At 41.4% G+C, this 18,587-nt stretch overlaps 1 protein-coding gene across 2 annotated transcripts in view; it reads right to left on the bottom strand.

Moving 5' to 3' along the window:
- Positions 1-8,213: 8,213 nt before the first annotated feature.
- The window catches only part of ATP7A (ATPase copper transporting alpha), a 158,660-nt gene continuing 148,286 nt past the window's right edge, over positions 8,214-18,587 (bottom strand). The window contains exons 19-22 of one of the 2 annotated variants that reach the window (XM_035028793.1): positions 15,038-15,241; positions 14,393-14,510; positions 12,380-12,482; positions 8,214-12,015 (exon numbers count right to left, since the gene is read on the bottom strand). In XM_035028793.1, coding sequence (XP_034884684.1) covers positions 11,739-12,015; positions 12,380-12,482; positions 14,393-14,510; positions 15,038-15,241 — 702 coding nt within the window. In that variant the 3' untranslated portion in view covers positions 8,214-11,738. The remainder of the gene's footprint in view (positions 12,016-12,379; positions 12,483-14,392; positions 14,511-15,037; positions 15,242-18,587) is intronic. The other variant, XM_035028792.1, reaches the window with a different exon arrangement.

Below are 18,587 nucleotides of genomic sequence, written 5' to 3'. Positions count from 1 at the left end.
ATTATAAAAAATACAGAAGACAACAACAGTTGGAGAGGATGTGGAGAAATTAGAAACCTTGTGCACTGCTGGAATGTAAAATGGTGTAGCCACTATGGAAAACAGTATAGCAGTTCCTCAAAAAATTAAACATCGAATTAGCATATGATCCAACAACTCCACTTCTTGTGATATACCCAAAAGAATTGAAAACAGGGACTTAAACATATATTTGTCCACCTAGGTCCAGAGCAGCATTGTTCACAATAGCTAAAAGGTGGAAGTGGGGAGCCTGGTTGGCTCAGTCGGTTAAGTGTCTTTCTTTGGCTCAGGTCATGATCTCAGCGTCCTGGGATCGAGCCCCACATCGGGCTACCTGCTCAGCTGGGAGCCTGCTTCCCCCTCTCCCTCTGCTGCTCCCCCTGCTTGTGCTCACTCAAATAAAAAAATTTAAAAATAAGTAAAAAAATAAAAATAAAAGGCGGAAGCAAGCCAAGTGTCCACTGAAGGGTGAATGGATACACAAAATGTGGTATATGCATACAATAGAATATTACTCAGCCTTCAAAAGGAAGGAAATTCTGACAATACTGTAACATGGATGAACCTTGAGGACATTGTGAAATAGGCCAATTACAAAAAGACAAATACTCTATGATTCCACCTACATTAAGTATATAATGTAGTCAAATTCATAGAGACACAAAGTAGAATGGTGGTTTCTAGGGGCTGGGGGAGGGAAGGAACAGGGAATTATTGTTTAATGAGTACAAAATTTCAGTTCTGCAAGACGATAAGTTCTGGAGATGTAGGTGGTAATGGTTGCACAATATGAATGTACTTAATGCCATTGAGTCATACACTTAAAAATGTTTAAAATAGCAAATTTTATGTTATTTACCCTCTACCACAAGTTTTTTAAAAAGAAAAAAACCACAGCATTTGGTTTTCTGGATTATGACTAATAACTCAAGAACAATAAGCCCTGGGAATCTCACAAAGAACATCTTTGAGTATAAATGTTTGTCTCACTTTATTTTCTTTGAATAGATTTCTAGAAATGGAATCCCTGGATCTAAGTGTTTGAACATTGGTAAACTCTCCTTTTGAGGTATATTGCCAACTGCACTGTGGTAAATGTGCAACAACTAAACTATACCAGCAAAGAGAAAACTAGAGAAAATATTTGTAACAAATATAACAAAAGATTAGTAGTCTTAATAGGGAAATACAAATTGATAAGCAAAATACACTAAGACCAGAATAGGTAAATTGGTAAAGAAAATGAACAGACATCCTACACACACACACACACACAGTGGCTTTTAAAATTATGAAGTTGTCCTACCTCACTGGCATCAAAGAAATAAAAATTAAGGGGCGCCTGGATGGCTCAATTGTTTAAATGTCTGCCTTTGGCTCAGGTCATGATCTCAGGGTCCTTGGATCGAGCCCCACATTGGGCTTCCTGCTCAGCGGGGAGTCTGCTTCTCTCTCTCTCTCTCCTTCCCTCCTTTGTTGAGGGTTTTTATCAAGAATGGATGCTGTATTTTGTCACATGCTTTTTCTGCATCTATGAGAGGATCTTAACTTATCTTTTATTAATGTGGTGTATCACACTGATTGATTTGCAGATATTGAACCACCCCTGAAGCCCATGAATAGAACCCATTTGGTCGTGGTGAATAATTCTTTCAACATCTGTGGATTCAGTTTGCCAGTATTTTGTTGAGAACTTTTGCATCCATGTTCATCAGGGATATTCGTCTCTAATTCTCCTTTTTGATAGGGTCTTTGTCTGGTTTTGGAATCAAGGTAATGCTGGCCTCAGAGAAGGAGTTTGGAAGTTTTCCTTCCATTTCTATTTTTGGAACAGTTTGAGAAGAATCGGTATTAACTGGGGCACCTGGGTGGCTCAGTCATTAAGCGTCTGCCTAGGGCTCAGGTCATGATCTCAGGGTCCTGGGATTGAGCCCCACATCGGGCTCCCTGCTCCACAGGAAGCCTGCTTCTCCTTCTCCCACTCCCCTTGCTTGTGTTCCTGCTCTCACTATCTCTCTGTCGAATAAATAAAATCTTTAAAAAAAAAAAAAAAGAATCGGTATTAACTCTTCTGTAAATGTCTGGTGGAATTCCCCTATGAGGCCATCTGGCCCTGGGCTTTTTTTTTTTTTTTTTTTTTTCTGGGAGATTTTTGATGACTGATCCCATTTCTTTGCTGCTTATGGGTCTGTTCGAATTTTCTATTGCTTCCTGTTCCAGTTTCTGTAGTTTGTATGCTTCTAGGAATTTATCCATTTCTTCCAGATTGTCCAGTTTGTTGGCATATAATTTTTCACAATATTCTCTTATAATTGTTTGTATTTCTATGGTGTTGGTTGTGATCTCTCCTCTTTCATTCGTGATTTTATTTATTTGGTTCCTTTCTCTTTTCTTTTTCAGAAGTCTGTGTAGGGGTTTTGCAGTTTTAATAAGTCTTTCAAAGAATCAGCTCTTAGTTTTATTGATCTGTTCTACTGGTTTTTGTGTATGTTTCTATATAATTTATTTCTGCTCTATTCTTTACTGTTTCCCTTCACCTGCTGGCTTTAAGCTTTATTTGCTCTTCCATTTCTAGTTCCTTTAGGTGTAAAGTTAAGTTGTACATTTGAGACTTTTCTTGTTTCTTGATACTTTCCTGTGTTGCAACATACTTCCCTCTTAGATAGCCATTGACGCATCTCAAAGGTTTCGGAATGTTTTGTTTTCATTATCATTTGCTTTCATGTATTTTTTATTTCTTTAATTTCCTTGTTAACCCATTAATTCTTTTTTTAAAAGATTTTATTTATTTATTTGACAGAGAGATAGAGAGAGAGCATAAGTAGGCAGAGAGGCAGGCAGAGGGAGAGGGAGAAGCAGACTCTCCACTGAGCAGGAAGCCCCATGCGGGGCTCGATCCCAGGACCCTGGGATCATGACCTGAACCGAAGGCAGCCGCTTAACTGACTGAGCCACCCAGGCACCCCCCATTAATTCTTTATTAGGATGTTCTTTAATCTCCATGCATTTGTGGTCTTTCCTAATTTTTTCTTGTGGTTGACTTCAAGTTTCATATCATTATGGTCTGAATATATGTACAGTATGATCTCAATCTTTTTGTACTTGAGGGCTGATTTGTGACCCAGTGTGTGATCTATTCTGGAGACTGTTCCATGTGCACTTGAGAATAATGTGTATTCTGCTGCTTTAGGATGAAATGTTCTGAATATATCTTTTAGGCCCATCTGGTCCATGGGGGCCTGAGTGGCTCAGTTCGTTAAGCGTGGAACCCTTGATTTTAGCTCAGTCATGATCTCAGGGTTATGAGATCGAGCCCCTAGTAGGGGCTATTTGCTATTTGCTCTGGGCATGGAGCCTGCTTAAGAGTCTGTCTTTCCCTCTCCCTGTGCCCCTCCCCACCCCACCCCCCACCTCTCTAAAACAAAAAGAAAGGAAACTGGATCCTATTTCCCCTAGAGCTGAAGCTTTGCAGCACTCTACGATCAGCAGGCTTGGTGTGTGGGAGGGGTTCATACTGGTCGCTGGGGGGTGGGACTTGGTGCCCTGATTCTCTGCCTGACGTGCCCTGGTGGAAACGCACCTGCAGGGCACAGGGTGTCGGGGTTTGGTGTAAGCACCTCTGGCCTCCACTTGGTGGTGCTGTGTGGCTCACTGAAGTTGGTCGGTGCTGATGGGCGGCGGGGCGGCTGGAATGGCGTTGCTCTGCAGTTGCTCCGCCGTCTTGTTCCTGGAACGGGATGTTGGCGGCTGCCAGTCTTCAGGAAGCCCTCACGGAAGAGCAAACAGTCACCCGTGTTGCGGCCCCGGCTTCCACCAGATCTCTGCCTTCACCCTGCCTGCGTCCGAGCTGTCCGTCTGCCAGCAGCCCAGTACTCCTGTGTTTCATCTCAGGCGTGTGGCTGGGTTTCAAAACCCCACATTTTAGAGATCGGCCTGGCACAGACCCCCGCCGATCCCCCGGGGGACGATCTCGCTTCACTGTTGCCAGGTGCCGGCAAGTCCCAGAAAATGGCCGCGGACGGCACGGCGGCTCGCAGTTCGTGGTAAAAAGCACAGCCGAGAGCCCGCGCCAAGGTTCGCCAGTCAGCCCGCGTCCCCGGTCCTGTTAGTGAACCGAGCAGCTCGGGGGAGCCTGCCGGGTCTTTTGTCCCCAGCCAGGCCCTGCCGTCTCTCCCAAATGCGCTCCGAGAAGGGGACCGGTTTCTTCCCGTGCGACCCAGGGGGTCCTCAGACCAGGCTGCGCACTCCCGGGGGGCGCCCCCCTTCCCCACCAGAGATCCCTTACGCCTACCAGTCGAGGCCCTCACGAGGGCGCTGACCTCTAAAACGTCAGACTTTCGCTTCATGGCTTCTAAAAATCTTGCGATGTTCAGCCCCTCTCCTATTCCTAGTCCACGGTTTGGGGGAAGAGTTTTTCTGGTGCAATCCCCTGAGCATGTTTTCTCTCTCTCTCTCTCTCTCTCTCTCTCTCTCTCTCTCTCTCGCAATCCCCTGAGCATGTTTTTTCTCTCTCTCTCTCTCTCTCTCTCTCCCTCGCCCCTTTCTCCGTGATCAGGGCTCCCTCCCCTCTGCAGTGCCCACAGCTCTTTGGTCCCGCAAATTAACTCTCTGCTGCTTCTACCTTCCACTATGTGGCAGGGGTTCTTTTGGGTTTTTTGTTTTGTTTTTAATCTCATGTTGTGCAGTTTGTTCTCTCAGACCTTGGTTGGATTTCTTGGGTGTTCAGAAGGATTTGCTATTTATCTAGCTGTGTTCAAGGGACAAGGCAAGCCTAGGGTCCTGCTACTCCTCAGCCATCTTATCCTCCTCCTAATTTTAATTTTTCCAGTTAACACATTCTCTAATAGCAAAAGAAAATAAATTATGAAGGTTGTCCTCAAATGATTATAGTTTGGAAGATTCCTGTGTGGGTCTTTGACAGATTTGTAGGCATTTCCAACTTACTCCAAAGCAGTTCGTTTTCAAGGCAGTGCTTTTTATATTTTAACGCACATACAAACAGGGATCCTGTTAACAGGCAGGTTCTGGTTCATCTGGTCTTGGGGCGGGGAAGCTGATAGTTTGCATTTCCCACAAGCTGAACCAGTGGTTCAACCTAATAAGGAACAGAATAATTTTTTTAATTTAAATTCAGTTAATTAACATATAATGTATTATTTGTTTCAGGGTTACAGGCCTGTGACTCATCAATCTTATATAATACCTGGTGCTCATTACAACACATACAGAGTAATTTATTTTGAACAGAGGCAGCTGGTTCATTGTGACTATGGGAGAGGACTTTGTCCGACAGCTATGGTCCTAAATTTAAGAATGCGCTTGGCTATTCCTCAGTGTGGGAGTGTTATTTTAGTTGAACGGGCACAAAGATGAAGAGTGACAATTATGGAAGAAAAGGAAAGGCTAACATTGTTAAGTTTAAGGACTCAAAAGAATGTGATTGGTATAGGCAGTATTTGGGTCAAGCAGGTGGCTCTTTTGGTGCTCCTTAAATCACATCATATGAGGCCTTCCTACAGGCAAAAGAAGCTCTCTTCAAAATAGGACATTAGCATCTCAGGCAGCTCCAGACCAATGACTGATCTACAAACCCAAGTGGCTGTGGCAAGTTTGTCTTTCTATCCCTATGCTCAGGCCAAGGAAATGGCAGCATTTTCCATGGTGCTTTTGCTGTTTTGGAAATCTCATCTCCATTACTAGCAAGTCTCACAATTCTACAAGGTAGGTAGTCTTATCCTCATTTTGCACTTGTAGAAACTGAGGTTCAGTTAGATTAAGCAACTTGTCCATGGTCACTGTGGTAGGCAAAATAATGTTACTTTACATGGCAAGAAGAGACTTGGCAGATACAATTTAAGGGTATTGCAATGAAGACATTATTCTGGATTATCAGAGTGGACCCAATGCAATGACACAGGTCTTTGTAAGAGGGAGGCAGAAGGGTCAGAGGTAATAGTAGAAAATGGGATGATGGAAGCAAGAGGCTGGAGTGATACGAGGAAGGGGCCATGAGCCAACAAATGCAGGCAGCCTCTAGAAGCTGAAAAAGGCAAGGAACTGGATTCCTCCTAGAGCCTACAGAAGTAATACAGACTTGCTGACACTTGGATTTTAGCCTTGAGACCCATTTCAGACTCTGACCTCCAGAACTCCAGATAATAAATTTGTATTAAGACACAAAATTTGCAGTAATTTGTTACAGCATCAAGAGGAAACTAATAGTCACCCAGGTGGTAAGTGGCAGAACTGGGAGTTTGCAAATAGGTCCCGTGGCCTCCAAAAGCAGTGCTCTTCCCATCACTATGGGGGGATGTGATGCTTTTTAAGAAATGGTGGATACAAAAGTGGAAGGTAGGCGCGCCTGGGTGGTTCAGTTGGTTAAGCAGCTGCCTTCGGCTCAGGTCATGATCCCAGGGTCCTGGGATCGAGCCCCACATTGGGCTCCCTGCTCAGCGGGGAGTCTGCCGCCCCTCCCTCCCCCTGCTCATGCTCACTCACTCCTCACTCTCTCAAATAAATAAAATCTTTAAAAAAGAAAAGTGGAAGGTAAAATGCTCCAAGTAGCAAGAAGAGCTGAGGAGAGTTGATCCTGGAGTCTACTTTCCCCCAAACCTCTTCCACACAGTCAGATGTTTTTCATTTCAATAGTTATTTGGATTAAAAATAATCTTTCCAAATAACTGCAAATACTTCTGGCCAGATTTAAAGGTCACTAGCATTTTAGGATGGGTGAAATTAATCTCCATTTTTGTCCTATTACTTGGTGATAAAACTGCAGTGAGGAAATCGAAGTTTTGCTTGGGTGAGGTGAAACAAGTAATGTTAAAGTAATGGCAACACTTCAGTTTATCGACAGGCCTGGGAGGAAGGAGCTGGATGCTGACAATGAAAAGCTGGGGGCCACTCCAGGGCCATAGGTACAGTATTCGAAAGACTACACAGCCTATTTCAAACTTTTCCAGAGAGAAGACTGTATGGAAGTTCTCAGATTTCTTACATTGCATGAGATCCTATTTATAACAGCATCTTCACTTAAACCTTGTCCTGGAATCTTGCCTTTCATCTCTACCTTCTAATTCTTCTTCATAACTAACGGTCACATCTATGAAGAGGAAGCTATTATGCAAGTAGAGTTGGTTGGCTCTGGTCAAATTTGTGAAAGATACAGCTCTACCTCTCTTGTCTCTATTTGAATTTTAGCAGGGACTTCGATGCCTTAACATAGCAAGCATTCCCCAATAGGAAGGTTTTCTGGTGTTTTGTTTTGTTTTGGGTCTAGAAGGTTTTGAAACCTCACCTGGGATGTTGCTATCTTGAACATCCTTCTTGGAGGTTAGTCAAGACACTGACAGAAGAGGGAGGCTGAGCAGCTAAGTGGATGGTTCAGGGATTTTACTCTTAGGTTTCCATTTCCAATCCTATCTCATCAACCTGAATAGTCTCAAGATTGGGGGAGAGAAATGAAAATGAGGTTTTCCTTACAATAAGTTTAAAACCCTTTCCTTGTGCTGTCTCTCTCTCTCTCTCTCTCTCTCTCTCTCTCTGACAAATAAACAAATAAAATCTTTAAAAAATAAAATAAAACCCTCTCTGTAACCCACAGAAGTGCTTGGTATGGGAATATGTTTTGGGTGGGATCCTCAAACACTGTACAGGGGCCACCAAATGTAAGAAAACCTCTTGTCTCCATTAAGCTCATTTTTTTAAAAGATTTTATTTATGTATTTGACAGAGAGAGAGGGAACACAAGCAGGGGGAGTGGGAGAGGGAGAAGCAGGCTCCCTGCTGAGCAGGAAGCCTGATGTGGGGCTCGATCCCAGGACCCCAGGACCATGACCTGAGCCGAAGGCAGACGCTTAATGACTGAGCCACCCAGGCGCCCCTCCATTAAGCTCATTTGGGGTAGATAATCTCAAGAATGTATTAGAGACTACAAAATTCCTCTTGAGGACAACTAAATTCCTTTCTTTGTTTTTCACCCTCACTAAATGATACAGCAGGTGGGGTGGAACTGAAGGAAACCAGAGTTTTCTTCCCTCCTACTCATAGTGAATGTGTAATGCTGCCTCCAAGCCTGCCCCATCGTTGATGGACAGTCAAAAAAAAAAAAAAAAACTAAACTAAACCAGGGTATTTGGAACTGCTGGAAGAAGAGTTGGATGGTTTAACAAAAGAGACACTGACAAAACACATTTCTCTACAATACTATAATTATAAATTTGAAGGCACATCCTTGGCAGAAATATGATCAATTACATGCTTATGGAAAAACAAACTACTGAATATCTTAACTGTAGTAGATGATTATTGCACAACATTGTCCACTGCTGTTTTGGGTACCAAACAATCAATGTTTAACAATGTTTAGTTAAACATTTAACTAAAAACATAAGGTTGAGACGCCTGGTTTTGGCTACAAAAGGTATCTATTATCAATGCCACGATAGAAGCTCTTTTAACTGAAGAACAAGATTTCATGCTTTTGTGCTTTACCTGGTTATTCACACCAGATAAACTTTCAGAGGGACTACAGAAACTTAGTGTAAAAATAGCTAATAATTCGGCATGAATCCATATTTTTTATATTTGGTAAAATAATATTTTTAAATGTAGAAAAGTACAAAATAAACAAGCAAAAAATCCAAAGGGAGTGATTCCAGGAATGTTTTTATTCTTATTAAAATAACCAATAACCAGATGCCTCAGCCAAAGAAAATAACAAAATAGAGTAAAATAAATATTAAGAAAAATAATTTTAAAGCAAGATTCACAAGAAATGGGAAAAAAATTCTCAAAGAACATACATTCTTGATTTTAAGCTGTGTACATAAAAGATATGCACACTTAAATTTTTGGAAACATCTTGTCTACAGTGCTATTTTAAGCATTCTGAAGAAAGAAGACATCTGAAAAAAGAAAAAAATAAACTTTTAAAAAGTTAAAGCACAATATAAAATGTTTTGTTCACAAGGCATCAAATTTAACACTCTAAAATGCTGATACTAAACTAGGAAAAAGAACACCTCTATTTTCACAACTGACCACCATACTTCTTTAGACTAGGACACTAAGTATTCTAGTTGTGTTTTAACCTTTGAAATTCAAAAGGCATCTTTGGATATTCAAGATAAAAGGTGCCCCATTGTTGAGTCAGAGCCAGCACTGGATATCAAAACATCCTTGTTATCTTCAGACCGAGGGCATGGTTACTGAGTGAATACAGAAGAGTGATAAGGGAACAACAAATAAAGAACTTCAGATATTCAAATGTCAAATTCAAATATAAATCCATTTTCCTTCTATATGGTAAATATGTGTGTGTACATATGTATGAATAGACATATACATACACACATATACATTTATAACATTTGTTCTCACTAGCCACTAGTTACTTAGAGCTAGTTACTAACTGAAAGCAATGTTTTTGATCCTGGTATCATCTCTCTCTCTCCTGTGAATACAGCTGTTCTATGAAGCTAATGGGAGTTCAGGATTACAAAAGAGACTTGTGGTAGAGAATTCAAAGATGGTTTCAGATATTTAAACCAGGATTCTTTCTAAACATGTTTTCTGTTCTGATAGCAAGGGTTGAAATTAAATCCTTGATTTTTCCCAGACTATAGGCTGCTCTTCTCACTGTCCTAGGACACATGGGTCCCTTGTCAAGTGGGACCCAAAAGGACAACTCAAAAACACACATAGAAATAAAAGTAGTAACTGGCTATGTTCAAGTGTTTCAAAGACAGAGAAAGAGTAAGGGAGAAAGAGAGGTGTTTCTTTTGTCAAAAGTCTATTATACATTTTTTCCTATTGGCTGTTTCTTCTAGAAGAAACAAGTTGTGGTATGATGAACCACTAGAATTAAAAGAAAAAACAAATATTAAAATTCAAAGCGGAAGCATAGAAGGTGGCACAGGCATTTAAAGAGCCTAGACATACAATCACATTCATATTTCATTAAGACGGGTTTGCCTTTCTAGATTAATAGCACCTTCATCAATAGTTTCAATTCTCTCTTTAAGATAGCTGAGATAAAAATGAGATTTTTTTTCCAAATCTGAAAAGACAACATGGAATAATGTGGTAAACTTTTCTGTGTGTGTATGAAAGGATAAGAGAGAAAGGAAGTAGGAGAGGAAGAAACCCATCCCCCACTCCTACCTGATTGTAGACTCTGCCCTAAAAAATTGATTATTAATATTCATTACAGACCTCAAGGGGAGAAAAGAACTAACATTTACTGAGTGCAAATCCTATGTGCTAGGCATTGTGCTAACAGATTTACATATGGTGATGGGAACCAAATATTAGGAATTTATTTATTTATTTTCACTTCCATATTCTACATATGAAATCCATCTTGCAATTCAGGAGGAATTTAAATAATGATACAAGTACCAGATCTCTCACCAGTATATTCACTCCTAGGCACTCAGAGGGGGATTTCTAAATGTATATGGCACTGAGAACAGCCCCTGAATTTGCGAACCACACTAACTTCGCAAGGGCAAATGTTTTAAACTAGAGAAAAGTATAGATTTGGCTAAAAGGTATCACAACCTAGGGAAATTCTCATTTCTGTATGACAATTTATTGTATTTTTGGGTAAATGCAGCTTTGTGTAATAGCATTATTTTAAAGTCATCTTGAGAAGTCATCTAAAATACTAAAATATACTGAAAATCTATTAAATTATAGATACCAGCTAAAGACTTGTATTCTCTCCCATAAAGGACAAATTTAGTGAATCCAGGTAATTTCATATGACCCGTATATGTTAAAGATGGTAGTGTTAATCTGAAAAAGTCAACTGTGGAAGAGGCTCAAAATCTTAAGTTTCTGGACTGAGGCTGAGAGACTAAGAACAATTTATAGTGGAACTAAGCAGGAGTAAATTGAAAATTTGTACAGAGCTAGGGAGTCAATGAAAGAAGAATCCGATATCTTTTTTTTTTTTTTTTACAACAATGGAGAGATAGGAAACAAAGAACCCTCTGGACCCTTAAGGTCTTTGGGGCTACAAGATAAAGAAAGGAAGAAGATATTGGAAAAGTTGTCAGTTATTTTTATCCATCAAAAATCACCTACACTGAGCTCACTCGAAAGAACAATAACAACGACAAAGAACCATACTAGGGCATCTAAGAAAGCAACTGCAAAGACAAAGATGCAGAGAGAATGGGGCGGGGGGGGGAAGCCTGTAATAAATAAGGCACGTCTATTTTTAAACAGTTTCTACTGTTTTCCTTCTAAAACCAGATGCTTTATACAGTGTTTTAAAGCCCTTGTTCCCCAACCTGGCAGGGCTGAGGGCTCAAGAATGTCCTCAAGATCATGCTCTCAGATCTTCAAACTTTCAAGTATCCTTTCTCTTGAGCCTTTTCTTTTTGGTCAAATAAAAAATTATCTACCACTTTAGCAGCAAATCAGCAATCTTCAATTGTAGGGCTTGTTGTAAACCTCACTGGCCTACCTTATCTGTTACTAGAGAAAACAAAAAGTATTGGAAATTCATTTTAAATAAAGCTAGGTTGAGAGCTAATGCTCTGAAGAAAGGTATTTTTGCCTTTAGACAAATGCAATTCTAAGGGACTCCCTACCATAAGGGCATGAGACCAATATAAAGTCCTTCCACGATATTTTGAAAAGTTAAGGAGACATCATTAATGCTGTATCAGTGCATAACAACATCTAGTAGCATTCTGTGTGGCCTGTTACAATGTGGTGTCATCATCTTCCCTGCAGTCTCCCACCAGAAGGGAATGCTTGTCAGGTTCACTGGTACCAATGCTGTTTAGGGACCGTTTATCAGACAGGAGTGAATTTATGGAGGCTCTGCTGTAATTAACAATCCGGTCCAGCAAACCCAGCTTAGGAGAATTTCTCGAGGTGTCATCTATTCCAACATGAACGCTGATCTCTGAAGGCCTTTTCTGTCCCATCTGGCTTCGGGCATGCAGTTCATAATTCTCATAAGTTGGTTTTCTGTAACTGAACACATGCAAAAATACACTAGTTTGAAATAAGCAAATGTGAACTAGACACTTGTTACAGTCAAAACTGGAAATATATTTGCCGGGCATGAAATCTACTAAGGTGGTTCCTGCTAGGAAAGTCACTCAAAAAGAAATTGTATGGAGTCACATGATCAGAAATTCTACTTCTCAGAGCCAAAGTACTACATTTTACAGTGCTGTGCTTGCTAGGTAGAGACTACATAAGATGATTATGACATAGCTAACATTTCTTATTAAGAACAGTTTGGGCCCATCACACAAGAATAAGACCTACCAAGACTGACTGTGGATGATAAAAGGAATATAAGATACAAATGTGAGCAAGCCATCATACTCACAGTTTAAGGAAGAGAGAAGAAAGTACTACTGAGACAGATGAAGCAGCCATTGCAGCAGATCCCATCCAGGGCTGCAAAACCAAACCAATGGGCATAAAAACTCCTAGGAAACAAGTTTGGATTAGTTAGAGCAGACAGTATGAAACAGATTATTAATGTGTTTCTGATACATACATACACCTCATTTCCTTGTCTGATATTTATTCAGCACGTTATATGTGAAAAATTGGCAGTGACATAAATCTCCACCAACAGGAGGATAGAGTGTTGCTGTGAACATTCTTGTACGTGTCTCCCTGTGCACGTGTTTGAGAATTTCTCCAGGGAACATACCTAGAGGTGAAACTGCATTATAACATGGGCACATCTTCAACTTTAGGTGGATATTCCTCAGTTGTTCTCCAGAGTGCCTTGGACCACATCATAATCCCACCAATAGTGTATGAATAGTGTATGAATTTGACAGACATTTGGACATTTGGCTTATATGACAGGGATAAGGTAGACTTACTCTACTTCTAACTTTTTATGTGCTTATCTGTATTTTTCTCTTTTCTACAGTGATCATATATTACTTGCATAATTTTTTCCACCCTGCCCCTACTTATATAATTTTTAAAAAATCATTTGCTGCTATGAATTAATCTTTCTGGATTTTGATTGTTCTTTTATTTTTTTGTTCCCTCAGCATTTTGTGTCCTTGTTTATAAATAGGTTTGTAATTGTTCTTACATCATTTCCTGTCCTCTTTGGCTCTCAAACCAGAGAGAAGAAGAAAGTGGTAACTATTTTCTTCTGCTATTACTAACTCCTGGGGCACCTGGGTGGCTCAGTCGGTTAAGCATCCAACTCTTGGTTTTGACTCAGGTCATGATCTCAGGGTCGTGGGATCAAGTCCTGCACTGGGCTCTGTGCTGGGCATGGAGCCTGCTTAAGATTCTCTCCCTCTCCCTCTGCCCCTCCCCCTGCACTTTCTTTCTCTAAAAAAAAAAAAAATACAATTTATTACTAACTCCTACCAAGTCCCTAAGTACAGGACATTATCAAATGTTTATTTAAAAATTCTAAATTGCTTTTTCTGGGTCATATTCCTTTATTCAATCCGTCAATCTCCGTCCCTCTCCTCCCCTTTTTTTCATCCCCTTTCTCCCTCCCCCCCACCACCCCCCCTTCTCTCTCTCTTTCTCTCCTGTTACCCAAACTTAAAAAAAAAAACAAAATCCTGTTGGCTATTAGAATGTTAAGTGAAGAGCAAAAAATTCTCTGTATGCTATAATTATAACCATATAACAAGACAAAAAAACTGATGCAAAATAAAAAAGACTAGAAGTAAATACACTAAAATGCTAACAGTACTTGTGTTTGGGTAGTGAGATTAAAAGTAAATTTGTTCTTGGGGCACCTGGGTGGCTCAGTCTGCTAAGCATCTGACTCTTGATTCCGGCTCAGGTCATGATCTCATTGAGATTGAGCCCCGCATTGGGCTCCATGCTCAGCGGGAAAGTCTGCTGTAGATTTTCTCTCCCTCTGCCCCTCCCCCTGCACATGCTCGCTCTTTCTCTCTCTCTAAAAAAGTAAATCTTTAAAAGTAAATTTGTTCTCTTCAGCAAAAGATAAATAAGTAAATAAATATAAACATAAATATAAATGTAAATGTGAGGGCATATGGAGAAAGAGATGAAACAATGTGGAAAAGTATTATTAATTGGTGAATTTAAATGAAGACTATACAGGTTTTCATTGTATCTTTTTTCCAGGTTATATATAGCTTTGAAATTTTTCAAAATATAAAGTTGGAGGGGAAAATAAAATAAACCTATCAGAATGCTTATATATTTTATGCCATAATGAACATTGCTCAAAATTATAATTATTGATTTTAATATTACCTTTTACCACACCAGCAGGCTACCTATAAAAACTGAACTCAAAGCTAATAATAAGACTAAAAATTTCCAAAATGATAGGCCTCTAATGACTTCAGAGGAAAAAGTAATACTAATAGTCACATACCAGCAGCTATGGGAATTCCAACTAGATTATAAATTAGAGCAAAAACAAAATTTATCCGAATCCTCTTGACGGTCTTCCTTGATAAGTCAATACTTGCCACTACATCCAGAAGATCATTCTGAGAACAGAAATATTTGTGATATTAGGGAGAGACTCTAACTTAACGAGTACTTTTGTAATTGATAATGTGATTCTGAAGATGATGTGTACCTTAGGGTGGGTAATATGAATTAACTATAAAGTTCAAATATTGCTGAAAATTTCAGTCAGCCTTGGAAGATGTTTTTCAGGAATTTTCCTCAGGGGTCTAGAAAACACTTTTGGGGTTATATGCTGCTATGTAGATTACCTCACTTAAAATAATCTCAGCAAGTGTTTGTTGAAGAAAATTTTATTATAAGTACGTTCCCCAATCTTATTCTTTACTTTAGAAGCTTGTCATTCTCATCTGCTTTGCTTGACTGAGAAAGTAGGGAAGTAATTAGTAGGACTTCTCATACTCCCATCTTGAATTCTCCTAGTCTCAAAGGCTGGGAGCACAGGAATTAGAAGGAAAGGGTTGTTCTACTTGATATACTTTACAACACTAACCCTGACCAGGTGGAGCAATATCACGGACCTCAACATTCAGGCCACAGGACTTACCCTTATCAAAACCACATCAGCTGCTTCAATGGCTACGTCTGTCCCCGTGCCAATGGCAATCCCTACATTAGCCATCGCCAGAGCTGGAGAGTCATTGATTCCATCGCCTACCATTGCAACCCGTTTCCCCTCCTCCTGAAGTTGCTTCACCTTAGCAACCTTATGAGAAGGGAGAACTTCAGCAAACACCTTTGTAATGCCAACCTACATGAGGAAAGATAAACTCAATTCATTTCAAGAAATATTACTAGTACCTTCACTATAACACAGCAATAATGAGCATCATTTTCCACCCACCAGAGGTCCCAAATTTCAAAAGTTGATAATATCCAGTAATAGTAAGGATACAGAAAGGGGCACCTGGGTGGCTCAGTTGGTGAAGCATCTGCCTTCGGCTCAGGTCGTGATCCCAGGGTCCTGGGATTAAGCCCTGCATTGGGCTCCCTGCTCAGCTGGGAGCCTGCTTCTCCCTCTCCTTCCCACTCATTCTTTCTCTCGATATCTTTCTCTCTCTCAAATAAATAAATAAAATCTTAAAAAAAAAAAAAGGATATGGAGAAATGAGCTCTCTTAGATATTCTCGGTGGGTGAGTAAACTGTTACCATCTTTTTGGAGGGCATTTGGCAGGATCTATCAAAGTGCACACATCATTTGATTGTGCAATTCCACTTCTAGCCATATTCTGGACATATTTATACAAGTATAAAAAGATACATGTTTTGGGCGCCTGGGTGGCTCAGTTGGTTAAGCGACTGCCTTCGGCTCAGGTCATGATCCTGGAGTCCCTGGATCGAGTCCCGCATCGGGCTCCCTGCTCGGCGGGGAGCCTGCTTCTCCCTCTGACCCTCCCCCCTCATGTGCTCTCTCTCTCTCATTCTCTCTGTCTCAAATAAATAAATAAAATCTTTAAAAAAAAAAAAAGAGATACAGGTTTGGCTCCAGGGAAGATGGCAAAGTGGGGGGATCCTGGGCTCACCTCATCCCATAGACGCAACTGGATGCACACACATCAGTATGAATGGCCCAGAGAATGGTCTAAGGACTGGCAGAACAGATTCTCCACAGTTAGGTATAGAGAAGAAGCCATGTTGATTGAGGAAGGTGTGGAGGGGGAGATATGTGCTGGAGCCAGGTGGACTCCTGGGACAGTCTGTGGGAGGGAAGAGTGAGGTGGGCCTGGGGAGGGGAGAGGAACAGACCCTGACACTAAGTGCCCCAGGCACAGGGGCCTGCAGAGGGAAGGCAAGTCCCCACAGAGTTTGGCTTTGAGAACCAGAGGGGCCCGGCTTTGCAAGTTCTTACAATCAGTGGGGCTTCACACCTGGAACTTCACAAATCAGCTGGTTCAGCTCTGGGAGAGCCAGAGGGCAATAAGAAACTGAGTGTCCCCCCTGCAACGTAGACAGCACAACAAACAGCTTCTACAGCATAGTAGCAGCAGTTTGAAAAATGCCTGGGGTATACAGGAGGGAGATTTGTATACTAATCTCACAGCGTGTGCAGTAGGGGCAGGGATCTTTGGGAGTCTGCTCCAAGAACAAAAGAACTGGCAGGCAGCATTTCCCTCCCCTGCCCCCAGCCTAGATACCCCAACACCTGTGGTAACGAGCACAGTGCCAACTCTCTCCACGGAGATTGCCAACAGTGTGCCCTGCTGCCATGCAATTCTACAGATCCACCCCCTCCGACCCGGCCAGACTCAGCAGTTTTCCCTGGTGACTACAGGTCCCCTCCCATAGCAGGTCAGCGTAGACCCTGCTGGAACCCCATGCCCTGCCCACGCTTTCTCCCGTAGACCTGCCCCCTCCAATTTGCCCTCGGCCGGAGCCCATCCAAAGTGGTGCCACAAGCCTGGCAGTGTGCAAGCAGTCCCAACAGGGGTCAGAACCACTCCAAAGTGGCTCCGGCCCCAAGCAGAGGGGAAGATAATCATAGACACAAGTCCAACTGGGGACCTAGCAGTGTGCTGGAGGTAGATATCGGGTCTGATGGCAGGCTCTACCCACCGAAGAAAGTTTCTCAGGGGACAACACGGGGAGAGCACCCTGTAGTTTGATGCTACCGCATCTCTGGCAAACACCTGATCTGACACAACTCATGCTCAAGGCGGCCCTCAGACTGGCCCACTAATGCCACAGGGACCAAATCTTGCCGCCAACAGGCAAAGAGAGACAGGGACGGAAGGCAGAGGCAGAGGGAGAGGGAGAAGCAGACTCCCTGCTGAGCAGAGAGCCCAGTGTGGGACTCGATCTCAAGACCCTGAGATCATGACCTGAGCTGAAGGCAGGCGCTTAACCGACTGCACGGAAGGCAAACGTGGCTCAGCCAAAATAGTCCAGTGCACACAACACACATAGGAGACACCAGTGAAGTGCCAGGATCTAGTGAACTGGGGACACTGCCCTGCAGGTACTAAAGGACCTCTTCTTCATAAGGACACCAGTTTCAAGAGCAGGAGATGTAGCTGACTTTTCTAACACATAGAATCAGACGAAGAAAGTTAGACAGAATAAGGAAACAGAGGAATATGTTCCAAATGAAAGAACAGGACAAAATCACAGCAAGAGAGCTAAATGAAATGAAAATAAGTAATATGCCTGATAGATAACTTAAAGTAATGGTCATAAGGATACTCACTGGACTTAAGAAAACAGTGGAGACTTCAGTGTGACTGTCAACAAAGAGACAGAAAACATAAAAAAGAAGCAAATGGAGATGAAGAACTCAATAGGTGAAATTAAAAATATCCTAGAGAGAATAAACAGGAGACTAGAGGACCCACAGCAAATATCCTCAATGGTGAAAAACAGATCTTTTCCCCTAAGGTTGGGAACAGAAAAAGGATGTCTACTCTCACCAGTTTTATTCAACATAGTACTGGATGTCCTAGCCACAGCAATCAGACAACAACAACAAAAAAATAAAAGGCATTTGGAGCGCCTGGGTGGCTCAGTCGGTGAAGCACCTGCCTTCAGCTCAGGTCATGATCTCAGGGTCCTGAGATCAAGCCCCGCATCAGGCTCTCTGCTCAGCAGGGAGTCTGCTTCTCCCTCTCCCTCTGCCTCTGCCCCCGACTCATGCTCTCTCTCTCTATCAAATAAATAAATAAATAATATTTTTTTTAAAAAAGAAATAAAAGGCATCCAAATTGGTGAGGAAGAAGTAAAACTTTCCCTATTTGAAGATGACATCATACTATATATAGAAAGGCCCAAAGACTTCACCAGAAAACTACTAGAACTGATGAAGGAATTCAGTAAAGTCGCAGGATACAAAATCAATATACAGAAATCCATTGCATTTCTAAATACTAATTATGAAGTAGCAGAAAGAGAAATTAAGAAAACAACAGCATTTATAATTACACCAAAAATAATGAAATATGTAGGAATAAGCTTAACCATAGAGGTGAAAGACCAGTACTCTGAAAACTATAAAACACTGATGAAAGCCATCGAAGATAACCAGACAAATGGGAAGATATTCCATGCTCATGGATTGGAAGAACAAATGTTAATATGTCTGTACAACCCAAAGCAATATAGAGAT

Source organism: Mirounga leonina, unplaced genomic scaffold (genome assembly GCF_011800145.1).
Source record: "Mirounga leonina isolate KUSES-001 unplaced genomic scaffold, KU_Mleo_1.0 Mir_204, whole genome shotgun sequence".
In the NCBI taxonomy this organism is placed as follows: Eukaryota; Metazoa; Chordata; class Mammalia; order Carnivora; family Phocidae; genus Mirounga; species Mirounga leonina.
The sequence above is the reverse complement of the archived record's forward strand: the minus strand, read 5'-3'. Positions and strand labels throughout refer to the sequence as shown.